Source organism: Choloepus didactylus, chromosome 2, assembly GCF_015220235.1.
Source record: "Choloepus didactylus isolate mChoDid1 chromosome 2, mChoDid1.pri, whole genome shotgun sequence".
In the NCBI taxonomy this organism is placed as follows: Eukaryota; Metazoa; Chordata; class Mammalia; order Pilosa; family Megalonychidae; genus Choloepus; species Choloepus didactylus.
Window position 1 is genome coordinate 19,792,449 of NC_051308.1, and position 27,087 is coordinate 19,819,535.

Sequence of the window (27,087 nt, forward strand, 5' to 3'; positions counted from 1 at the left end):
GAAAATGAGAAGAGAATGTAAGTCAACAACTCACAACAAAGAAAATACAACTGAAATGATATTCCTTTTCAATTTTGACAAAAACATGTTCAATCACATTAATTACCATGGAGGGTGCACATTAAAACAAACCTAAGCTATTACGTTGTGTCAATATTTGCAAAAATGAAAAAAGATCAACATAAAAGCTGGCAAGGTTGGAAAAACAAGTACATTCATACACTGGTCATGGAAATGTAAATTAGCAACCTTTTTTTGAAAGGTAATTTTCATTAACTAAAGTTTTAAAAGAAAATCTCGGGAGGTGGGGCAAGATGGTGGCAGACAGATGTGAAATTTAGTTAGTCCTCTACAGCAACTAGTAAATAGCCAGGAACAACTAGCAAATAGTCTGGAAAAACCACTGGGGGACAACCGTGACTGTCCACAAATCGTACCCCAGCCTGCAATAAGTGGAATGGCTGAGATCACAGCAATAAAGCTGTAAGCAAAAACTGCGGACCCACACCAGGAGACCCCTCCTCCCACATCAGGCTGAGTGGCAAAATCACAGTGTGGGAGAAAGCAGCAGTCCCTGTCGGGAGCAAGCAAATACAGTTCAACCTAGCTCCAACAGGGGTTTTAATTAACAAATGTGGAAGGCTGAATACAAGCTACAAATACAGACAAACCCCTAAAAAGCAGCAAAGTACCCTGAGGTCACTCCCAGTGGAGAGGAGGTGGGGCTGACAGAAAAAAAATACAGAGGCTTTTGGAGACAGCTGTGCTTAGAATACTGGTAAAAGCCTGTGCCCCAAAAAAGGAACACAGAAGACTGAGCATTATCTGGCTGACAGGTGAAACTGGGGGGCTGGAAACTGGCCCTCTAAAGGGGCTTTCTTTTCCCCTTTTTTTCTCTCTCAATCTGAGTGGCTCAGTGAAGAAAGCCTCAGACATTTCCAGTTCTCAGCTCTCTGACATAGGCAGGGGTAGTTATTAACAGAGTCAGAAAGACAAAGAAGTAATTCAAGTGCAGAAGATAACTTCCCTAAGAGGAGGGAGGTGCGGCCCAGCTCAAGTGCTAGCCCTCCCTTCAGAACTCAGACCCCAGGGCCTGTGGAAAACACTCAAACCAGAAACAACTTAAGTTGAAAACTAAAGGGGCCACACCTCTTTACACCAGTGGGGAGCAACAGGCTGACAGATGCCACCTGCTGGGCAGGTTAGGAAAAGAACAGTGGCTACAGGCCTCACAGAAAAGTCTGTCAATCTTCACTCCCTCAGGGAAACTTGATACTGAATATTGCCCCTCTCTGAGACCTGAGCCCGTTCTGGCTTGGAAAAACCTGATTGGGGTAATCAAGGAAACCAGATGCCTAGACAACAGAAAACTACAAATCACATTAGGAATAATGAAGATGTGGCTCAGTCAAAGGAACAAACATACACGCCAGCTATGATACAGGAATCAAAACAAATAATTATTAATCAAACAAATTTCCTAAAACATTCCAAAATCAAATCAATGAGTTGAGGGAAGACATGGCAAAAGAGATGAAGGATATGAAGAAAACACTGGGTGAATGAAAGGAACAACTCGGAAGTTTGGAAAAAACAACTGGCAAAACCTATGGAAATGAAAGGTACAACATAAGAGATGAAAAACACAATGGAGGCATACAACAGCAGATTTCAAGAGGCAGAAGAAAATATTCAGGAATTGGAGAACAAGACACCTGAAATCCTACACACAAAAGAACAGACAGAGAAAAGAACAGAAAAATACGAGCAAAGTCTCAGGGAATTGAATGACAACATGAAGCGCATGGATGTACGTGTAATGGGTGTCCCAGAAGGAGAATGGAAAAGGGGAAGAAGCAATAATGGAGGAAATAATCAATGAAAATTTCCCATCTCTTAAGAAAGACATAAAATTACAGATCCAAGAAGAACAGCATACCCCAATCAGAATAGATCTGAATAGACCTACGCCAAAACACTTAATAATCAGATTATCAAACATCAAAGACAAAGAATCCTGAAAGCAGCAAGAGAAAAGCGATCCATCACATACAAGGTAAGCTTGATAAGACTATGTGCGGATTTCTCAGTAGAAACCATGGATGCAAGAAGGAAGTGATGTGATAAATTTAAGACACTGAAAGAGAAAAACCGCCAACCAAGAATCTCCTATCCGGCAAAACTGCCCTTCAAATATGAGGGGGAGTTTAAAATATTCTCTGACAAACAGACAATGACAGCACCTGTGGACAAGATACCTGCTCTACAAAAAATACTAAAGGGGGCACTACAGACAGATAGGAAAAGACAGGAGTCAGAGGCTTGGAGCACAATTTTGGATGATGGTAGCACAACAATGTGAGTACACTGAAAGATGACTATGAGTATGGTTCAAAGAGGAAGGTTAGGGGCATGTGGGACACCAGAAGGAAAGATGGAAGGTGAAGACTGGGACTGTATAGCTTAGTGAAACCTAGAGTGGTCAAAGACTATAATAAAATATACAAATATGTTTCTATATGAGGGAGAAGAAATGAATGTCAGCCTTGAAAGGTGTTGCAAAGGGAGTAGTGTTGGAGAAAAAATACAATCAATGCAAACTAGACTCTACAGTTAACAGAAACATTGTATTATGCTTCCTTTAATATAACAAAGACAATATACCAAAGCTGAGTGTCTATAAGAGGGGGATATAAGGGGGGAGGTATGGGATTCTTGGCATTGGTGATGTTATCTGACTCTTTTATTGTACTTCATTTTTATCTTTTCTTTTGTTACTTTTTAGCTGTCATTTTTTCTTTCTTTCTTTTTATTTTTCTTTTGTATCTCTACCTTTTTTGACTCTTCCTCTTTCTTTGTCGAAGAAATGGAAATGTCCTTATATAGATAGTGGTGGTGGTGGTGAATGTGTAATTACATGATTAAACAGGGAACCATCGATTGTTTACTTAGGATGGAATGTATGGTGCATGAAATAACCGTGGTAAAAAAAAAACTGGTTGATGGATGAACCTTGAGGACATTATATTGAGTGAAATAAGTCAGACACATAAGGACAAATGTTGTATGATCTCACTGACAGGAACTAATTATAGTCTGTAAACTGAAAGGCACGAAATATAGGTTACCAGGATACAGAATTACGCTAAAGTATTGGGAGCGGTTGCTTAATATGAGCAGAATGTTTAACTAGGTTGAACTTAAGCATTTGGAAACGGACAGAGGTGACGGTAGCACGTTATTGTGAGAATAACTAACAGTGCTGAATGGTGTGTGAACGTGGTGGAAAGGGGAACTTTAAAGTCACATCTGTCACCAGAAGGAAAGTTGGAGGTTAAAACATGGGAATATATGAAACAGTGAATCTTGTGGTGGACAATGCCTGTGACTAACTGTGCAAATACACGAAATTTCTTTCATGAACTAGAACAAATGTATGACATTAGAGGGGTATATAGGGAAAAAATGTACCTATTTCAAACTATGTACTATAGTTAGTGATATTTTAACATTCTTCCATCAACAGTAACAAATGTACTATACCAGTACTATGAGTCAACTATGGAGGGGGGTGGTTAGGGGTATAGGAGGATTTCTATTTTATTTTTATTTCTTTTCTGGAGTAATATAATATTCTAAAATTGAAAAAAAATCGTGGTGATGAACGCACAACTATATAATGGTACCATGAAAACTGATTGTACACTTTGGATGACATTGTAGTATATGAATAACGTCAACAAAATTGAATTTAAAAAAAAAGATTATTTCCCTACAACCTACTTTTCAGAAAATAAACTACAAAAATAGGAGGATAACATGTACATACAAAAGACATGCAATCCAGCATTGACTGTACTAGCAATCATTTCCAACAGGAGAAAATAAATTATGGTTTACATCAAAGATTATGAAATATACTACTACAGTTGAAAGAAATTTCTATATTTTTAAATGAAGAAGCTAGAAATTCAATTGCATAATATATACATCAAATAAATTCAACTTATGTTATATGTACATATACATTTATTAAAAGAAACTTTAACAGATCTGGACACATACGAAGCACGAAGCACTAACAGTAATTATATCTGTGGCATTAGGGGAGGTGAATCAAGAAATTTTGCTTTATTTGTATTACTTTAAGATGAGTTTGAGTAACTGAAAATAAATTTTAAAAAGAAATTTTTCCCTTACCTACAGTGTACCAACTTGCATCTGTGAGTTTATTGATGACAGCTTCCTGATATGCACCATCAAGATTCTTCACTTCCACAATTGCTCCTACCTAAAACATTTTTTGAAAGTTACAAAAACTTTTAAAACATAAACAAACAACAACTTCTTCTTTTTTTATATTTAAAAAGGGATTTTTTCCCTTTTAGGATATATAAACTTAAATTACTGATTTCATTTCCTATGATATCGAATACCAGTAGACCAAGATGTAAAAGAAAAAAATTACAGGGAAATAAATCTGTAAATAAATTCATACATGAGTTTTAAAATTATTAAATAAATCAATCTCTAGTAATGACTTCAGATTAACAAACAAAAACAAACTATATTTTCTTTCAAAACAAATAATAAATATATAAATGGTCTTAGAAAGAATATCTGTTAACAACACAAAAAGGAAAATCTATTAGACCAAAATACATCTGTAAGAATGTACTCAGCCATTACATATTTTCTCATAAAATGTCAGTCTCCTTCAAATTCTCTTTCCACACTATCTAAAGTTTGTATTTATTTCATTTCAGCCCTTTCTCTTTCTCCCTTCGTATATTTTTTAAACTTATTTTGAAACACTTTCAAATTTATAGGACAGTTATAAAAATACAAACCCCATATAGAGAACTCCAACATACTCCTATTCCCCCAGATATCGAGATCCACCAATTGTAAAATTTTGCCATACCATTCTAGCTATCCATCATTCTATCAGTCCATCTAGCTATCTACCTATCTATATATGTGCTTATCAAGGATATTCACTTAAGCTTCCACCTTAACTGCCGTCAACAAGCTCAAGAAACTTAACATTGATACAAAGCTTACAGTCCGTATTTCATTCTTTGATATATGTTCCAATAAAGTCCTTTTTAGCCTTCTCTCCTTCCTTGTTAGATCTCCTTCATGATCATGTATTGCCTTTAACTGAAACTGAGTTTTGATAAGGCCCCCAGACCCACAGAACTGGGACAGAACAGTCTCTTCAAAAAATGGGGCTGGCAGAACTGTATATTCATATCCAAAAGAATGAAACATCCTACTTCACACACTATACAAAGATCCTATCTCACACCCTATACAAAATTTAAACTGGAACAAAGACTTCAATTTAAAAGACAGCACAATAAACAGAGAACCTAAGATGGCGGCTGGAAGAGACAGGGCAAAAAAAACACCTCCATGAAAACTACTAGATAAAAGCCAGAAAGTGACCATGCATATCCTAAAAGAACCCTAATCAAGTAAAGCAAATGCCAAGAGGCCAAAAATAATACAAAAATTTAAAGCATATGAAAAAAACAGACAATATGGATAACCCAAACCCAAACAACCAAATCAAAAGATCAGAGTAGACACAGTACTTAGAGCAATTAATCAAAGAACTAAAGACAAACAATGAGAGCATGGCACAGGCTACAAAGGGCAAGAAGAAGACTCTATAAGAGCATAAAGAAGAAATTGCAATAGTTAATCGTGGGATGGAGAGCATCTTCTAGACCAAAAGGGGGATGTGAAAGGAAATGAAATAAGCTTCAGTGGCAGAGAGATTCCAAAAGGAGCCGAGAGGTCATTCTGGTGGGCACTCTTAAGCACAATATAGACAACCTTTTTAGGTTCTAATGAATTGGAATGGCTAGCAGTAAATACCTGAAACTATCAAACTAAAACCCAGAACCCATGAATCTTGAAGAGGATTGTATAAAGATGTGGCTTATGAGGGGTGACAATGTGACTGGGAAAGCCATATGGACCACACTCCCCTGTCTCATTTATGGATGGATGAGTAGAAAAAGGGGGAAGAAAAAAAAAAAGGCACGCAGTGTTCTGTTTTACTTTAATTGTTCTTTTTCACTTTAATTTTTATTCTTATATTTTTGTGTGTGTGGTAAAGAAAATGTCAAAAACTAATTTTGGTGATGAATGCACAACTATATAATGATACTGTAAACAACTGAATGTACACTTTGATTTGTATGACTTCATGGTATATGAATATATCTCAATAAATATGAATTTTAAAAATATAACAATAAAAGTTTTAAAATTAAAAATCAAAGACAGCACAATAAAACTCTGAGACAGTACAATAAAACTCTCATACGACAATATAGGGAAACATCTTCAGGACCTAGTAATGAGGTAGCTTCTTAGACCTTACACACGAAGCACAAGCAACAAAATAAAAAATAGATAAACGGGAACTCCTCAAAACCAAAAGCTTCTGTACCTCAAAAAACTTTCTCAAAAAGGTGAAGAAGCAGCCAACTCAATGGGAGAAAATATTTGGAAACAATATTTCTGATAACAGACTGATATTCTGCATATATCAAGAAATCCTACAACTCAACAACAGTACTACAAACAGCCCAATTATAAAATGGGCAAAAGAAATGAAAAAGTATTTTCCCAAAGAGGAAACACAAATGGTTAAAAAACACATGAAATGAATAGACATTTCTCCAAAGAGGCAATGAAAATGGCTAAAAAAGCAAATGAAAAGATGTTCATCTTCAATAGCTATTAGGGAAATGCAAATCACAAGCACAGTGAGATATCATCTCACACCAGTAAGAATGGCCACTATTAAGCATGAAACTGCAAGTGCTGGGAGAGGATTTGGAGAAATAGGAACACTTATTCAGTGCTGGTGGGAACGTCAAATGATATAGGTGCTGTGGAAGACAATTTGATGGTTCCTCAGAAAACTAAATATTGAGTTGCCCTAAGACCCAGTAATTTCACTACTCGGTATATCTCCGGAAGATCTGAAAGCAGGGACATGAACAGACATTTGCACACTGATGTTCACAGAAGCATTATTCACAATTGCTGATGAAAGATGGAAGCAATCCTAGTGTTCATCAACAGAAGAGTGGATAAACAGAATGTGGTATGTAAATACAATGGAATATTATGCAGCAGTAAGAAGGAATGAGTTCCTGAAGCATGCGACAACATGGATGAACCTTGCGGACATAATGCTGAGTGAAATAAGTCAGACACAAAAGGACAGATACTATATGAGTTCACTAATATGAACTAATTAGAATATGTAAACTCAGAGTCTTAAAAAGTAAAATACAGAGGACCTAGAGGTAGAAGCTAAAGATGGAGGAGCGGTTACCAAATATGTCCAAAATTTTTATGAGGTTGAACTTAAATGTTAGGTAATGGATGGAGGTGAGGGTAGCTCTTATTGGGATTATAAATAATAGCACTGTACTGTAGTTGAATCTGGTTGAAAGAAGTTGTTTAGAGTCATAAATGTCACTAATACTACAAATAAAAATAAGTTCTTGCATGAACTACAAATGTATGACACTTGTACAAAAACTTAACAATATAGTGGTATTTAGGGAAAAATTACCTACAGCAAGCTACAGGCTATAGTTAACAGTAATACCTTAATATTCTTTCAACATCAGTAACAGGTATACCACACCAATACTACAGATCAACAATAATGGGGGATAAGGAACATGGAGTGTTTTGAGTTTTCTTTTTTTGTGTCTATCTGATATTTTTCTTTTCAGAGTAATGAAAATGGTCTAAAATGAGTGGGATGATGATTGCACAACTAAGTGATGATGCTGTGGAACACTGATTACATACTTTGGATGGATTATATGGCATGTGAATATACTTCAATAAAATCTGCAGATTAAAAAAAAAAGTGGTGTGTGTAAAAAATGGCAGGGGAACTTCTGGGGAAGATGGCAGAGTAGGGAGCTCTGCCACTCAGTCCTTCAACCAAAACAACTATTAAGCAGGCAGGAATTGTCTGAAACAACTATTTTGAAACTTCAGAGGCCAGAAGAATACTGAACAGCATCTAGGGAAAAGTGGGAGGAAGAGGTTGATAAATTATGGTAAAAAACTGTTAACTGTTCTCTTTGAACGCACCTACCAGTACCCATTCCCGACTCTCACAGCAGTCTTCTGAGGAGTCCAGTCCCTAGGTAGCTCACTGATGACGAAAAGAGACATACAAATTCCACCAGCTTAAGAACAGTGATAGGCACAGACAATCATTGATCACAGGTTTTGGTCAGCCAATTCAGATCACTGGGTCCTGGCTCTGAGGACAGCCAATGTTTCAACCACGCCCCAGACAAAAGTAATGGCAACCATTGTTTCAAACCTGCTCCAGACCAAAGGTGACTGCAGCCATTGCTTCAACTCTACCCAGACAGGTGTGGGGCAGTGGAGATTTAAATACAGGCTTCCTCAGGAATTTGGAGGACAGTTAGCAGGAGGGCTGCATTTGCTGGACAGGCCAGGAAAGCTCAGTTTTGGGGAACCACTGGAGAAGTTTCTGGCAGGGCTGAGAGGGAAATGCATTACTCTAAATCCTTACATTAAACAAGAAGATACTTCAAATCAGAGACCTAACCTCAAAACTGGAAGAACTAGAAAAAGAAGAGAAATCTAAACCCAGAGCAGATAGAAGGAAAGAAATAACACAGGGTAGAGTGGAGATAAATGAAATAGAAAACGAACAAACAAACAAAAAATACAATCAATAAAACCAAAAGTTGGTTCTTTGAAAAGATCAACAAGACCGACAGACCTTTAGCTAGACTGACAAAGAAAAAAGTGAGAGGATGCAAATAACAAAAATCAGAAATGAAAAAGGGGATATTGCTACCAATCCCAAAGAAATAAAAAGGAACCTAAGTGAATAACTATGAATACACATATGCTAACAAATTAGATAACCTAGATGAAATGGAGAAATTCTTAGAAACACATAGCCTACCTAAAACAGATTGAAGAAGAAATGGAAGATTTCAAAAGATCAATTAGTAGGAACAAGACTGAATAAAGTAATCAAAAAACGTACCAACAAAGGAAAAGTCCAGGACCAGAATGTTTCACAGGGGAAATCTACCAAACATTCCAAGAAGACAATGCAATTCTGCTCAAAGTCTTCCAAAAACTTTCAGAGAAGGGAACACTCCCTAACTCTTTCTATGAGGCCAATATCACCCCCATACCAAAGCTGGATAAAGATACCATAAGCAAAGAAAACTACAGATCAATCTCTCATATGAACATAGATGCAAAAATCCTCAACAAAATACCAGCAAACTGAATCCAACAGCATATTACAAGAATTACACACCATGATTAAGTGAGATTTTTATGAATGGATAAATAATATGTGGTATATACACACAATGGAATATCATTCAGCCATAAAAAATGAAATCCTGATATATGTGACAACATGGATGAACCATGAAGACATCACGTTGAGTTAAATAAGTCAAACACAAAAGGACAAATATTGTGTAATCTCACTGATTTGAAACAATGAGAATAAGCACACTCATTGAGTTGGAATCCAGAATATACATTACCAGGGGATAGGGTGGGAAGTTAAGAGCTGAAAACGTACCTTCCTATTTAAATAGAAATGTTTTGGTAATGCATGGTGGTGATGGTAGCCCAACATTGTGAATGCTATGCTATATATTACAGCACTGAAATATATAGCTGAATACGATTAAAAGGGGAACAGTTATATGGCATAAATGGTAACAGAATAAAATAAAAAAAAAAAAAAAATCCATGGAACTACACTACACAAACAGTGAACTCTAAGTTAAACCATGGATGTCAATTAACAGCACAAATATAAAAATGTGCTGGTATCAACTGCAAAAAATGTTCCATGCCAATGCAAGGTGTTTGGTGGTAGGGTGTTATGTGGGAATCCTGTATTTCATATGATTGCTCTGTAAATCTACAACTTCTCAATACAAGAGGAGGAGGGGTGTTCTAGTTCGCTAATGCTGCAGAACGCAAAACACCAGAGATGGATAGGCTTTTATAAAACGGGGGTTTATTTCACTACACAGTTACAGTCTTAAGGCCACAAAGCGTCCAAGGTAACACCTCAGCAATCGGGTACTTTCACCGGAGGATGGCCAATGGCGTCCGGAAAACCTCTGCTAGCTAGGAAGGCAGCTGGCGTCTGCTCCAAAGCTCTGGCCTCAAAACGGCTTTCTCCCAGGACATTCCTTTCTAGCAAGCTTGCTTCTCTTCAAAACATCACTCCCAGCTGCACTCTCTTTTCTCTCTTTGAGTCAGCTCATTTATATAGCTCCACCGATCAAGGCCCACCCCGAATGGGTGGGGCCACGCCTCCATGGGAACATCTCATCAAAATTATCTCCCACAGCACACTCCAAGCAAATCTAACCAACACCAAAACTTCTGCCCCACACAAGACTACAAAGATAATGGCATTTGGGGGACACAATACACTCAAACTGGCACATTCCACCCCCTGGACCCCAAAATGACACTATCTTTCCAAATACAAAATACATTCATTTCATCACAATATCACAAAAACTTAAATCATTTCAGTAACAAAAGTTAAGTACAAAACCCCATCAAAATCAATTTAGGCATGGTCAGTCCCAAGGCACAATCTTTCTTTAGCTGTGGATCTGTGAACTTAGAACAAGTTATGTGCTTCTAGTATACAAAGGAAGAACATTCATAGGATAAACATTTCCACTGCCATAAGGAGAAACAGTAAGGAAAACAGGGTTAACAGGAGCAAAAAGGTTATGTGCTCCCAATATACAAAGGAGAGACATTCATAGGATAAACATTTCCATTGCCATAAGGAGAAACAATAAGGAAAACAGGGTTAACAGGAGCAAAACAGTTCCTAAAAGCCACAGGACAAACTCCATTAGATTTCAAAGTCTGAGAGTCATTAACAGAACAATGTTGCATCCTTGGGGCTTGAGAGAGCGGGAGCCTAACCCTTCCCAAGGGCCTTTTTGGCAGCTGTTTCCTCTCCAAATGCTTGGGTGAGTGCTCCAACATTTCCACACATTGGGGAGACCACCTTCTCGGCTCCACCCTCCTCAAACCTTGGGGCAGCTCCCGGATTCCCTTCCATCTCCAGGGCACACGCTCAACCCCTTCAGAACAGTGGGGTGGCAGCCAGGCTCTCCTCAATTCCCTGGAAATGTGCTCCACCCTCTTTGGGACCTGAGGTGGCAAAACTCTTCCAGAGCATCGAGGCGGAAAGCCCGCCCTCGACCTCCAGGGCAAACTCACCCTTTCCATGCATGTGGGCTGCTCCGCTCTCCCAGCCCGAGACCTCCTGACTCCAGACCTCAACCTCCATGGCTCTGTCTTTGAAGAGATTTCTCCTTTAATTTTTTCCTTGTCTGTCTCCTCCAGTCCAGACCAGCAATGGCTCTGTCTATAAAGATCTCGCAAAAATTCTGTTGGCTTTGCATGAAGCACACAGGGGTCAAAGCCGTTAGACAATAGGACTTTCCACAAATCCCTTCTGCTTAACTCCTTTTTCAATCTTGGCTTGTATTGAAATGGCGGCTGGGTTCCATGTTTGGTTATGTCCTCACGTTGAGCTGTAGCTTCTGGGATTCCACCCCCTGGAAGCCTGCAATCCTCCAAGCCATCAGCTTCTGGTTTCTTGGAACCCAGGAGTTCAGTTCTAAGTTTATCTCTCTCTGCTCACATTTTACTATAAGCTGCAAGGAGAAGCCAGGGTGTATCTTCCACACGTAGTCTGGAGATCTCCTCAGCTAAGTGTTCCAGGTTGCCACTTTTAAATTCTTCCTTACATCTGACACCAGGACTCAATTTTGCCAAATTCTGTGCCACTTTAAAACAAGGATCGCCTTTCTTCTAGTTTACAACAACACATTCACTATTTCTGTTCAAGGCCTCATCAGAAGTATCTTTAGAGTCCATATTTCCACAAACAGTCTCTTTAAAGCAGTTTTGGCCTTTTCTATCAAGCTCCTCACAACTCTTCCAGAAACTCCCCCTTATCCATTTAAAAAGCCATTCCAACATGTTTGGTATTTGCAAACTCAGCAGCAAAAGCACCCCACTCCTGGTACCAAAATCTGTTCTAGTTTGCTAATGCTGCAGAATGCAAAACACCAGAGATGGATAGGCTTTTATAAAACGGGGGTTTATTTCACTACACAGTTAGTCTTAAGGCCACAAAGCGTCCAAGGTAACACCTCAGCAATCGGGTACTTTCACCGGAGGATGGCCTTCCTAGCTAACAGAGGTTTTCCGGAAAACCTCTGCTAGCTAGGAAGGCAGCTGGCATCTGCTCCGAAGCTCCGGCCTCAAAACGGCTTTCTCCCAGGACGTTCCTTTCTAGCAAGCTTGCTTCTCTTCAAAACATCACTCCCAGCTGCACTCTCTTTTCTCTCTTTGAGTCAGCTCATTTATATAGCTCCACCGATCAAGGCCCACCCCGAACGGGTGGGGCCACGCCTCCATGGGAACATCTCATCAAAATTATCTCCCACAGCTGGGTGGGGCACACTCTAAGCAAATCTAACCAACACCAAAACTTCTGCCCCACACAAGACTACAAAGATAATGGCATTTGGGGGACACAATACACTCAAACTGGCACAAGGGGGAATGAGAAAGAGGGAAAAAAAAAAAAAAACCTCAGCCCTGGCAGAGTTTATTCTGTTTGGAGTTTGTTCAGCATCTTTGGATGTTTATGTCTTTCATTAAATTTGGGAAGCGTTCAGCTGTTATTTCTTTGAATATTCTCTCTATCCCTGTTCCAGTTTGCCAATGCTGTCGTTAAGCAAATACCAGAAACAGATTGGCTTTTATAAAGGGGGTTTATTTGGTTACAAAGTTACAGTCTGAAGGCCATACGGTGTCCAAGGTAAGGCATCAACAATCGAGTACCTTCACTGATGGATGGCCATTGGCATCCGGAAAACCTTTGTTAGCTGGGAAAGCAAGTGGCTGGCATCTGCTTGCTCCCAGGTTGGGTTTCAAATGGCATTCTCCAAAATGTCTGCATCAGCTTCCAATGGTCATTTTCAAAGCGTCTGCCTCAGCTGCTTTGAGGTCCTTCTATCTGTGAATTCCTTTACATGACTCTAGTGATCCAATTCACATCCACCCTAAATGGGTGGGGTAATACCTCCATGGAAATTATCCAATCAGATGTTTCACTCACAGTTGACTGAATCACATCTCCATGGAAACACTCAAAGTATTCTAATCTAATCAACACTAATACCTCTGCCCCCACAAGACTGCATCAAGGCTTTGGGCAGGACATAAAATATCCAAACCAGAATCCCTTTCTCTCTTCCTTCTCCTTCTAGGACTCCTACAATGCATACACTGGTACTCTTGAGTATTCCCAGATTCCTTAGGCTCTGTTCACTTTTCTCCATTCTAATTTCTGTTCCTTAGACTGGATGATTCAATTGTCTTATCTTCAAAGTTCACCTATTCTTTCTTATGGCAGCTCAAATCTGGTGTTGAACCCCTCTAGGGAATTTTTAATTTCTGTTAACTGTAGTCTTCAGCTTTCTTTGGTTCCTTTTCATAATTTCCATCTCTATATTGATATTTGCTTTGTGTTCATCTATCGTTTCCCTGATTTCCTTTAGGTCTCAGTCCATGTTTTCTTTTAGCTCTTTGAGCATGCTTAGGATGATTTTTTAAAAGTCTTTGCCTATACTGTCCCAGGTCTGGTCATCCTCATTGATAGTTTCTAATGCTTTAATCTACTTTGCCGGGGCCAACATTTCTTTCTCATATGTTTTGTAATCTTTTGTTAAAATCTGGACATTTTAATATTTAAATGTGTTATTGCTGTTGCTGTAATTTAGACTCTGAAGCAACTGTACCTTAAACTGGTATCCAGCTAGTTTTATGACAGAGCTTCCCTTGAATAACAACAACTAACCAAAAAAAAAAAAAAAAAAAGAATAAAATAAAAACAAAAGGGGGGGGGAGGAGGGAGAGAGGCTAAAAAAAAAAGAAAATACTCTTTTCAGTATTTGCAGATTGTCTTGTGCAAGTGCTCTCCTTCAGGGCTTATCCATAAAAAGAATTTAGCAAATAGATCCAGGATCCTTTCTTAAGCAAGTGTCTTGTTTTAGGCACGCTTTGTTTTAGGCACTGCCTCCTAGCAATTTCCCCATTTAAAGGATACATAATAGCTCATCTTCCCTAGAAAAAGAGGGAAGCTGTAGTGTCTGTCCTAGAGCCAACTATCCCTTGCCCAGGAAGCATGAAACACAGTACAGCTTCTACTATTCTGCAGAAGAACTCTGTATCTTCTACATATAGGGCAAATTCTGGGACAGCGAACCTCTCAGGCCACATCAGTCAGACTAGACTAGACATACTGTTCTCAGTAGGTGCACATTACTCTGGCTCCTACAGAACCTGACCGGGGATCCGTGCCAAGCCAGTGAAGGGTAGGGAAGTAGCCAACCAGGGAGCCAGGAGATCCTATAGCTTTTAAATAACCTTCTCACTGATTTCACACTCACTCTGTTACTGCAGTTCTTAAACAGTTTTTTGGAGCTTTGAGGAAAGATGTTTCTGCCAGTTCTTGCTGGTTATTCAAAGCTTCTGTCGCCTCCTTGTATTTTATTAAAACATCAGAGTAATGTTGAGTCAAAAAAGTCTTTTTCTTCTTTTTTGTTTAAACATTAAATTTAATTAAAACAATTGTAGACAGCAGACTCGTTTTCCACAGAAAGATATTCTAAAAATCACTAAAAGTATAACGATTAACTATTGTACTTAGAAGTTAGCAATACATGTGTATGTGCATATGGATAGCATGAGGGAATGCAAACATGAATCAGTGCACGCATACACACACACACACACACACACACACACACAATCAACTGACTTTAAACTGGTTGATTTTAACAAAAGCTGGGTGTATCTTTCCAGCCAGGAACTCTATATTAACCACCACTGTGAAGATACATGATAAATATAACAAAAAGGATATTTCAGAAAAGTAAAGTTTCTTTATTAATAACTTCAGCTTTGCCTCCAAACCCCTATAACCCCTATATGTGAACTACCAAAGTCCCTCTGTCTAGACCAGTGGTCTCCTAGGGTGAGTGAGAAGTAATCCACTGAGGAAGTTAGCGGAAAAAGTTGAAATATTTGTTTATTTTCAAATACATCCGTTCAAATTTTTATTTTATTTATGCTTCATAATCTCCATCATCTATTAATATAGAAGTATATGTATATAATTTATAAATAAATAAATACTGGGAAATATGCTCAAACCATTTGCTTAAGTGGTACATAGTCAAGAAAATTTAGAGACCTCCGTTCTAAACCAGTGGTCCTAAAATTTTTTGGACTTAAGACTCCTTTACACGCTTTAAAATCAAGAATTTTTGCTATTTACTATATCAAAGTATTAAAAACTAAAATATTAAAAAATTAAAAGGGAAATTTAAGAAGTATTTTATCAATTCATTTTAAAACAATAACAAACCATTACATTTTAATATAAATAATATCTTGAGAAAAAAATTTCCAAAACACAAAAAATTTTAGTAGGAAGAGTAGCATTTTTTACATTTTTGCCTATCTCTTTAGTGTCTGACATAAAAACAGACAGATAGACTCACATATCTGCATATTGCATAGCTCTTGTAATCTACTGTTTTCATCAAAACATATTAAGAAAATCAGACCACACAGAGATTTATACAGTCGGAAAAAAGATGACTATTTTAATGGTCTCTTTTAAGGTAACTGTAGGTAGACACTCTTCTTTGATACTATACCAAACCTAACATGTAGTCCTTTTTTAGGATTCATTGCAATGCAGAATGAAACCATACCAATAAAATTTGTATACTATTACATTAAAATCCACTGGCCTATCATACTTTGAATGGACTTTTTATCTATGCATAATTTTGTAACATAATGCACTGGTTATCTGCAAAATACTGGTTCACTAAGTCAGGCAGATTTTCCAAATATTGACGCATTTCATTATACATCAAAATCACATTCACAAATATCAGTGCTCCCATCAGAAAATTCCCTAAGTACTCAAAAGCTTTTATCTCACAGTAGCAGATAGGTTTCCAAAAATTATACTTTTTGCTTGAAAGGTTGAATTTTACACTAGCAATAAAAACATTAAGTTGTTTTCTTTCTGGTGACAGGTTCGCTTGGTTTATTTTCAAGAAAATATCTACCAAATATCCAAGTCGGAATAACTGGTGTGTCACTCAAGATAAAACTGGTGTTCCATTATAAAAGGGGCTCAAATCTCAATCGTACAAGTGCCACCATCATACTTGTACATGCAGCAAGAATTCTTTTTGTGTACTTTGCATTTTGTCATACAAAGGATTAAAATAATGTGTACTGGAAACTTAAAAAAATAGTATTTTTTCTTACTTCATCAATGACATTCTTAAGTGAAACTAGCTTTCCTAAAAAAAAAAATACTTACTGCATGACAATGAAGAATGACTAATGAATTAATTGATGCTCAGATACTAGCAGTTACACCCACCACTGTTTTGCATCATCAGGGAAAGTGTAAAAACTGTGAGAATAGCAAAATAATATTTTGGTATTATTATGAAAATAGTTGTGACCTTGCAGACCACCTAAAGGATCTTGGGGAACCCCAGTGGTCCTCAGACCAAACTTAGAGAAACACTGTCTATGGAATTTGACTGTCCTTGTCCTATATTACCACTCCGCTTTCAAGGAGGCTGGGAAAGATAGGGGCAATTAAGAAGAAGCTTTCAGATCTCCTTAACAGTTAGAATGTGCCCTAAGGACAGCCATTTAAAATGTTTTCCATCTGACCAAGAAAATGCAGATAATTACATAATTTTCATAGTGGTATCAAAAATAAAATTGTTCCATAAAGAGACTGTTAATTCTACACAATACCCATGAAGAAGAAAGGGAATTCAGGGGAATCAACAGAACGTTCACTGCATGACTACAGTAAGAAAATAAGCAGTATAATTTTTTACTTAACAGTCAAATGATCTAGGTATTATTTTCATGTAAACTCATTGAAAATGTATTGAGATCAAATGACCAGCATTTTTGGTAGATTTATTTCCTCTAAGGGAAACATTTTATTCAAATGTTGACACTTGAGACATGCAACGAGGTGAACAGATTTTGAGGACAGCATTTTGAGTGAAATGAGCCAGAAACGAAAAGGCAAACATAACATCTCACTAACATGGACTAACTACAATGTGTAAACTTTGAGACTTCAATCTTAGAGCATAGGTTATCAGGGGAACGCTTAAGGTCAAAGTCCCTAGATTGTAAGCTCTTGGAGCAGATACATATATTCCTGATTTGTAATGGTTATCTCTAAATTCTGAAATGCTGAGCTCTTTGTGTATAATCTGGTTGGTTCCCGAACTTCAAGTATCTGTGTGACACCTGAGACTCAGAGCTAGAGTACAGCAGCTATGAATAGCACTAATACCCCATACAGCAACTGTTAAAAAAAGCTGAAAAAGAATTCAGACTTCAATTAGAGGTATGAATGAAGCTGATCAGGTAGGACTAAGGCAAATCAGGCCAAAGGATAAAGGATGATACCGAATGTTTTAAACCCAAAACTTCTGTGTCAGACTAAAAGAAGAGATGTTTATTTGGTGCAGGATCTGTATTTTCTGTAGCACACTAAATAATTTAACTTGTACAGTCAATTTATTCAAATACCATAATTACATAGAACTTAGAATAGGAAGCAAGATCTGATAGATCAGTACAGGTTAGTGTGAAACCCCGAAACATCCCACTATAATTTGGGCAGAGAATAAAAATTTATTCACAGTTCCCCTGAAGAACTGGGGGAAATGCAGAAATATTAAACTTACCCACATGGGAAATTATTGTAATTTTTAAAAGCATTGAGGACTACCAATTTCGTAGGCTGAGCCCTCAAGCTTAGGAAGCTTGTTCTTGCAAAGGAGAGGCTAAGCCTACTTATAATTGTGCCTAAGAGTCTCCCCAAGAGAACCCCTTTTGTTGCTCAGATGTGGCTTCTCCGTCTCTAAGCACACTTGGAAGGTAAACTCACTGCCCTCCCCGCTACATGGGACATGACTCTCAGGAGTGTATATCTTCTTGGCAACATGGGACATGACTCCCGGGGATGAGCCTGGTGCCAGCATCATGGGATTGATAAAGTCTTCTTGACCAAAAGGGGGCAGACAGATGAAACAAAATAAAGTTTCAGTGGCTGAGAGATTCCAAATGGAGTGGAGAGGTCATTATGGAAGGTATTCTTATGTGCTATATAAACATCCCTTTGTAGTTTTTAGTGTTTTGGAATAGCCAAAACAAAATATCTGAAACTGTAGAACTGCAACCCAGTAGCCTTACACGATGTGCAACCCCAGTAAGAACTGCAACCCAGTAGCCTTACACGATGTGACTTCCTGGTAGTGAAAACTTTGTAGCTCACACTCCCTTTGTCCAGTGTATGAACAAATGGGTAGAGAAGGGGGAACAAACAGCAAATGAAAAACAAAGGGGGAGAAAGGAGTATGAGATGTTTGGGGTGATTTTTTTTTTAATTAAGTTCAGTTTTATTGAAATTCATTCACACACCATACAATCATCCATGGTATACAATCCACTGTCCACAGTATGATAACGTAGTTATGCGTTCATCACCACAATCTATCTCTGAACATTTTCCTTACATCAGAAAGAACCAGAACAAGAATAAAAAATAGAAGTGCAAAAAGAACATGGGGTGTTCTTTTTTAATGTTATTTTATCTGAGATTAATATTGCTACACCTGCTTTCTTTTGGCTGTAGCTTGCATGAAATATTTTTTTCCATCCTTTCACTTTCAGTTTCTTTGTGTCCCTGTGTCTAAGATGAGTCTCTTGTATGCAACATATTGATGGTTCATTTTTTTGGATCCATTCTGCGAATCTATATCTTTTAACTGGGGAGTTTAATCCATTTACATTCAACGTTATAACCATGAAGGCATTTCTTGAATCAGCCATCTTATCCTTTGGTTTATGTTTGTCATATTTTTCCCCTCTGTCTATTAATATCCTTTATTGTACCCATACCGAATCTCTTTAGTACTGAACCTTTCTCCAAGTCTCTCTGTCCTTTCTTTGTTTCTCTGTCTGTAGGGCTCCCTTTAGTATCTCCAGTAGGTCAGGTCTCTTGTTAGCAAATTCTCTCAGCATTTGTTTGTCTGTGAAAAATTTAAGCTCTCCCTCAAATTTGAAGGAGAGCTTTGCTGGATAAAGTATTCTTGGCTGGAAATTTTTCTCACTCAGAATTTTAAATATATCGTGCCACTGCCTTCTCGCCTCCATGGTGGCTGCTGAGTAGTCACTACTTACTCTTATGCTGTTTCCTTTGTATGTGGTGAATTGCTTTTCTCTTGCTGCTTTCAGAACTTGCTCCTTCTCTTCTGTGTTTGACAGTGTGATCAGTATATGTCTCGGAGTGGGTTTATTTGGATTTATTCTATTTGGGGTTCGCTGAGCATTTATGATTTGTGTATTTATGTTGTTTAGAAGATTTGGGAAGTTTTCCCCAACAATTTCTTTGAATACTCTTCCTAGACCTTTACCCTTTTCTTCCCCTTCTGGGACACCAATGAGTCTTATATTTGGACGTTTCATATTATCTATCATATCCCTGAGGTCCATTTCGATTTTTTCAATTTTTTTCCCCATTCTTTCTTTTATGCTTTCATTTTCCATTCTGTCATCTTCCAGGTCACTGATTTGTTGTTCAACTTCCTCTAGTCTTGTACTATGAGTGTCCAGAATCTTTTTAATTTGGTCAACAGTTTCTTTAATTTCCATAAGATCATCCATTTTTTTATTTAGTCTTGCAATGTCTTCTTTATGCTCTTCTAGGGTCTTCTTGATTTCCTTTGTCTCCCGTAGTATGGTCTCATTGTTCATCTTTAGTTCTTTGAGTAGCTGCTCTAGGTGCTGTGTCTCTTCTGGTCTTTTGATTTGGGTGCTTGGGCTTGGGTTATCCATATCGTCTGGTTTTTTCATATGCTTTATAATTTTCTGTTGTTTTTGGCCTCGTGGCATTTGCTGAACTTGATAGGGTTCTTTTAGGATTTGTAGACCAATTGAAGTCCTTATCTCTAATTTGTCAGATCTACAGCTTCGTGGAGTACACTTTCTCTAACTAACCAGCAGGTGGCGTCCACGAGCCACCTGTTCTCCACAAGCCAGTTCTCCCCTGCTTAGCCTTTTTGGTGAGTGGGGGAGTGAGTCTTGTGGGGTCCAATTGGTGTACCAAGCTTGCGTGTGTAGTTGGTGTTGCCTGCCCTGTATATGGGGCGTGTTTCTGGGCGGTCAGGGAGGGGGGGGGTGGCTCTAACAATCAAATCTCCCTGGTGATCCTAGAGTTTTAAACCTGCTGCAATAGTCTAATCCTTCAGTTCAGTCCTGCCACAGTTTGTCTCTGCCACTGACCCACAAGTCCTTGGTATTGGCGTATGGCTCCTGAGACTTGCAAGTGGGCCCCTCTTCCAGGCCGTGCGTGCACCCCGGGTCCTCTGTTGAGGGATGACTGTGCTATGTCACAGATGAGTGCCGTCCCCCCAGGGCAGTTCTGGGCTGCTCGGCTGTGTAGGGAGGCTCCCAGTCTGCTGAAATGATGGCTGAATGGGGCTTTGTTAATTCACACTGCTCTACCTTCCCAACTCTGGGACAATCCGCTGAGGTTGCAGGGAAGGCTAATGTCCACGCCCAGTTTTGTGGTGTGTGCCTGTTATTTGAAGCACTTCCGTCACACTGGGTTGTCTGGGGCAGCTCTGGGCTATGGGGCTGGCGATGGGCAGGAGTGTTTCCTGTCCACCAGGATGATGGCTGTGAATGGACATCCCCCTTTTCTTGGGAAGTTGTGGTGTTTAGTGAATTTTCTCAGCCACTGGATTATTGCGTTTTGTCTCAGAGCTCTCCTAGTTCTCCTCTTGACTTGACCTGCCCAAATTGAAAGCCTTTGAAGCTTTCTGTATTGGGCTTCTTAGAGTAATTGTTTTAGAAAAAGGAAAAAGGATTAAAAAAAAAAAAAAAGGGCCCTCCTCAGAGATCTAATGGGTTATTGAAATGCTAAGAGACAAAGCAACCAGGGCCATTAAGGAAAGGTCCACAGGGCAGAGAGATCAGCTTTTCTTCGGGATTTGCATATGCGCCTCAGGGCCTGAGCTGGGGCCTGAGCTCTACCCTTCCCCTTTCTATGTTCACCAGAACTCCAAAAATCCTCCGCTTTTATTTTGGAGTTTTTCGTGTTGTTTTTTTTGTATGCCTGTCTCCTCTCTGCTGGGCTGGCTGCTCTCAGATTCTCTGGTGTCTGGTCTCCGTCTATCTATGGTTGGAGTTTGGATCAGCAGAATGAGTTTCCGATAAGGGCTGCCACTGCAGTTCTCCCTTCTCTTTCCCGGAGCTGACAGCCCCTCCTCCCACGGGACTGAGCCTGGCAGGGAGGGGCGCGGGTCCCCTGGCTGCAAAAACTTACAGATTTCACTGATCTCAGCAGTTCCACGTTTTCATGAGTGTTGTATGAAGTATGCCCAAAGTCAGATTGCTCTGTGGTGTCCAGTCCACGCAGTTCTTGGCTTTCTACCTACTTTCCTGGAGGAGTAACTAAAACATACAGCTCACCAGTCTGCCATCTTGCCCCGCCCCTCTTTAATGTTATTTTAATTTTTACTCTTATTCTTACTTTTTGGAGTAATGAAAAAGTTCAAAAACCAATTGGGGATAGACAGAGAAGATGGCAGTACAGAGAGGAGTGGAAGCTAGTGAGTCCCCCTGGAACAACTAATAAACAACTAGGAACAACTAGTAAATAATCTGGAATAACTGCAGGGGAACAAATGTAACTGGCCACTAATCATACACCAACCTGAATTGGGAGGAATGCCCGAAATCGCAGCATAAAATCTGTAAGTAAAAACTGCAGATCCAAGCCAGGAGCCTCCTCCCCCCATGGCCTGAACCACAAAGCCTCACAGTGGTAGAGAGCAGCTCTCTCTGAGCAAGAAAATATAGCTCAGCTGAACTCCAACTGGGGTTTTAATTAACAAATGTGGACTCCTCAATACAAGCTAAAAATCCCCAACAAGTAGTCAGAGGCTTTTACTCACCCTGGAGAGCCCGGAGATGGCCACGGACAGGCCCTGAAGGGGGCTTTCTGTCCCTGTTTCGGCTCAGTGGAGAAAGCCTCAGCCATTTTCAGTTCCCAATGCTCTGACCCAGACAAGGGTGGAGATAGCACAGGCAGAGAGATTGTTCAAATGTAAATGACCTCTCCCTAAGGGTGTTATCTTCCCTAAGAGGAAGAAGGTGGTGCCAAGCTCTACTAACCATCTTCCATTCAAAACCAGACCCCAGAGCCTGGGGGAAAACAACCACAGGCCACACCTCCTTACACCAGTCTGGAGCTACAGGCTGACAGGTGCCATCTGTTGGGCAAGAAAGGACAGTGACCTGAGACTTCACAGGGTGTACGAATCTTATGAGACACCCTCAGGGAAACCGAATAATATTCCCTCCTTCCAAGACCTGAGCCCATTTTGGTCTGGGAAAACCTAATTGGGGTAACCAAGTAAACCAGATGCCTAGACAACAGAAAACTACAACCTACACTAAGAAAAACAAAGTTATGGCCCAGTCAAAGGAACAAACTTACATTTCAACTGAGATACAGGAATTTAAACAACTAATGCTAAATCAATTCAAAAAGTTTACAGAATATATGCCAAAAGAGATGAAGCGTATAATGAAAACACTGGGCATAGATAAGGTAGAAATTGAAAGTTCAAAAAAACAACTGGCAGAATCTAAGGAAATGAAAGGCACAACACAAGAGATGAAAGACACAAGGGAAACACACAACAGTAGATCTCAAGAGGGAGAAGAAAACACTCAGGAATTGGAGAATAAGGCACCTAAAAGCCTGCACACAAAAGAACAGATAGAGAAAAGAATGGAAAAATATGAGCAACGTCTCTGGGATCTTAAGGACAAAACGAACAAGAATGTAAGTATCATTGGTGTCCCAGAAGAAGAAAAGGGAAAAGGGGCAGAAGCAATAATAGAGGAAATAGTCAATGAAAATTTCCCTTCTCTTATGAAAGACATAAAATTATGCATCCAAGAAGCACAGCATACCCCAAACAGAACAGACCTGAATAGGCCTACACCAAGACACCTAATAATCAGAGACAAACAGAGAATCCTAAAAGCAGCAAGAGAAAAGCAATCCATCACATACAAAGGAAGCTTGACAGGACTATAAGCAGATTTCTCAATAGAAACCACGGAGGCAAGAAGGAAGTGGTATGATATATTTAAGATCCTGAAAGAGAAAAACCACCAACCAAGAATCCTACATCCGGCAAACTACCCTTCAAATATGAGGGAGAGTTTAAAATATTCTCTGACAAACAGACAATGACAGAGTTTGTAAACAAGATACCTCCTCTACAGGAAACACTAAAGGAAGCACTAAAGGCAGAAAGGAAAAGACAGGAGTGAGAATTTTGGGAAACAATTTTGGGAGATAGCACAGCAATATAAGTACACTGAACAAAGATGACTGGGAGCGTGGTTCAAAGAGGAAAGTTAGGACCATATGGTGCGGGTGACTGAGCTTGTACCTCGACTTACCAGGCCTGGGCCAGGGGACCTGATATCACCCCCTGGGGAGGGTAGTGGGTACGGGCGTTTAGTGCCCTCTGCAGCCCCCCCGAGCCTGGGGAGCGAGGTCAAGGCAGCTCCCTTTTCCTCACCCAAAATGTCACGGGCAAGGGAGGCTTGCCGGAGGGAACCGCCTTTCTCCTAACCGCCCTTTCCCCACTTCCTTATCTTGCCCGCACACTCCCCTGTGTCAAGGCAACTCCTGCCACCGCCAGCGCGCATGCACCGTGGCCGGAACAACTCCCGCCCGCTGCAACGGCTCCTGCGTCCTCTCAGAACCAATCCTAGCCCCTCTCCCTTCAGTATTGCCATTTAAGGCTACTTCACCTCTTTTCCAGCCCTGCCCTTCTTACCAGCCTATATAACCTGTAATCACCCCTAAATAAACTCTCTCTCTTTGGCGCATACTCCTACTGGATGAAGAGTGTTTTGTCCTTATCGCCGCCCTCCACACCTTGTACGCCTCCCGCCGAGGACCTGGCCAAGTCCTCCGCCTCGCCCTCGCCTCCGGGAAAGAGCCCCCGCCGCCGGTACCCTTTAAGCAGCCCCGAGAGCTGAGGGCTCCGCTACCGGCCGCCACTCCCCCCAGAAGCAGTAACCGCGACCGCAATATGGGACATCAAAACAAAAGACAAAAGATAAAGACTAGGACTGTATAACTCAGTGAAACCTATGGTGCTCAGTGATTGTCATAAAAGGTACAAATACGTTTTTACAAGAGGTAGGACAAATGAATGTCAACATTGAAGGGTGTTAAAAATAGGATGGGATTGAGGGGAAAATACAATCAATGCAAACTAGAGACTACAATTAACAGAAGCACTGTATTATGCTTCCTTTAATACAACAAAGGCAATTTACCAAAGCTAAATGCACATGGGGGGGCACAGAGGGGAAGGGTATGGGACTTCTGACATTGGTGATGTTATCTGACTCTTTATTCTACTTTAGTTTAATGCTATCTTTCCTTTTGTTGCTTTCTCGCTGCCATGTTTTTTTCTCTCTCTTTCTTTTTTCCCTCTACCTTCTTTGACTCTTCCTCTTTCTTTGTGGAAGAAATGGAGATGTTCTTATATAGATAGTGGCGATGGTGCTGAAAACATAAATACTTGACTACAAAGCGAACCAACGATTCTTTACTTAGGATGGAATGTATGGTGCGTGAACAAAACCGTCTTTAAAAAAATGGGTTGATGAAGAAATCTTGAGGGCACCATACTGAGTGAAATAAAACAGACACATAAGGACAAAGATTGCAGGGTTTCCCTGATATGAACTAATTGTAATAGGTAAACTCATGGACATGAAATATAAGTTACCAGGATATAGAACGAGGCCAAAGAATGGGGAGCAGTTGCTTATTACGGGCAGAATGCTCAACTAGGGCAAACTTAAAACTTTTGGATATGGACAGAGGTGATGGTAGCACGTTCTGAGAATAATAAACAGTGCTGAATGGTGTGTGAATGTGGTGGAAAGGGGAAGCTCAGAGTCACATATGTCGCCAGAACGAAAGTTGGAGGTTAAAAGATGGGAATGTATAAAACAGTGAACCTTGTGTTGGACAATGTCTATGATTAACTGTACAAATATCAGAAACCTCTCTCATGAACTAGAACAAATGTATGACACTATAACTAGAAGTTAATAATAGACAGACATATAGGAAACAAATATATACCTATATACTACAGTTGTTAGTAATTTAACATTCTTTCATCAACAGTAACAAATGTACTATACCAAAACTATGAATCAGTAATGCAGGGGGGGTGGTTAGGAGTATGGGAGAGTTTGAGTTTCCTTTTTTTGTCTTTATTTCTTTTCTGGAGTAATGAAAATGTTCTAAGAATTGAAAAAAATTAATTGTGGTGATGGATGCATAGGTGTACGATCGTACCATGGGCAATTGAGTGATATACTTTGGATCTTTGGATAATCGTATGGTATGTGAACAATCTCAATGATAAACAAATAAACACACATCTGAAATAAAAAAAACTGGGATGACGAAGCACAACTATACAATGGTACTGTGAACAACTGTATACTGTGGATGACTATGGTATATGAATATTTCAAAATAAAACTGAATTTTTAAAAGGATAGTGACACTTTTTTTCAGCTGATAGAAAGCTACAACAAAAATTACGAAACTTATAGCAAAGCTATAAAGTACGTTAGGAAACTATAGACCAAAAAATAAAGGACAGTTATTCCAATAATTACAAAGCCAATAATTACAAAGCCAATTTGATATACTGGCCTACGTCCAAATCAAAATGGTTCTAAGTCCTAATCACATAAAAAAAATTTTTAAAAAGAAAGACCAAACAAACAAAACAAATCAACTATATGTCACTCTTGAGGCTAGAAAAATAATACAATGAGAGAAAGATACCTTAGAGCTACAAAGTATTTGCCTTTTCTAACCCTTTGGAACATTGAGCCAGGCTAAGAGGGTATTCAGATAATGAAGAAATATGTTGGTCTCCTTATGAAGCAAAAACACAAATAAGGCATGAAGGTGGTATTAAGTATCAAGAGAGCACAATGTTGCAATACTACAATTACAGGCTGTAAATGAGTCAAAACTTTGGTCCTGTCCTTACTGGCTGTGAAATCTTGGCCAAATTACTTAACCTCCTTTCAGTTACCTTGTCTATGAAGAGCTTTTAAATAAGATAATATGCACAAAACACTTAGCACAGTATTAGTACAAACTAAACACTCAATAAAAAATGGCTAACATCATTATTATAATCGTGTGTGTTTTTGTACTCTTGTCCCTGCAAATGGTAAACATGAGCATGTAAAATTAAAGAAGGCATCTGAAAATAATTTTACAAAGCAAGATTAAAGAAAAACACTTATTAATTTTAGTCCTACATGGTACCATCTATATATACAAGGTACTAATACCCAGGGATCCAATTAAGAGTTTTAAAATTCAACCAAAGCCAGAAACAGAAAGATATAAATATCTAACTCTCTAAAAAGTACCGCTTCCTCAGTAAAGGATTTTTTTTCTTTCACTTTTTATTTTGAAATAATATCTAACTTACAGGAAAGTTGCAAAATCAATATAAATACAATACAGAGAACAGCAATATCCCCTACCCAGTTATCCAGATTTACCAACTTTTAATATTTTGCCCACAGTTTGTTCTTTTGTTCGTTCATTCTTCCTTTTGATCTTCTAAACACTTCAGAATAGACTGTATACATCATGCTCAATAAAGAATTTTTCTTCCATCTACAAATGTTTCTTCAATCTTAATAGCATTTCGTAAAATTCTCCTAGCCAGGCCAATTTCC

At 39.1% G+C, this 27,087-nt stretch overlaps 1 protein-coding gene across 7 annotated transcripts in view; it reads right to left on the bottom strand.

Moving 5' to 3' along the window:
* ARID4B (AT-rich interaction domain 4B) overlaps positions 1-27,087 on the bottom strand; it is a 180,768-nt gene that overhangs the window by 74,561 nt on the left and 79,120 nt on the right. For all 7 annotated transcript variants that reach the window (XR_005214535.1, XM_037821409.1, XM_037821403.1 and 4 more), the window contains exon 5: positions 4,201-4,291. Coding sequence is in view for 6 of the 7 variants with exons in the window: in XM_037821409.1 (XP_037677337.1) it covers positions 4,201-4,291 (91 nt within the window). In the remaining variant the exon portion in view is untranslated. The remainder of the gene's footprint in view (positions 1-4,200; positions 4,292-27,087) is intronic.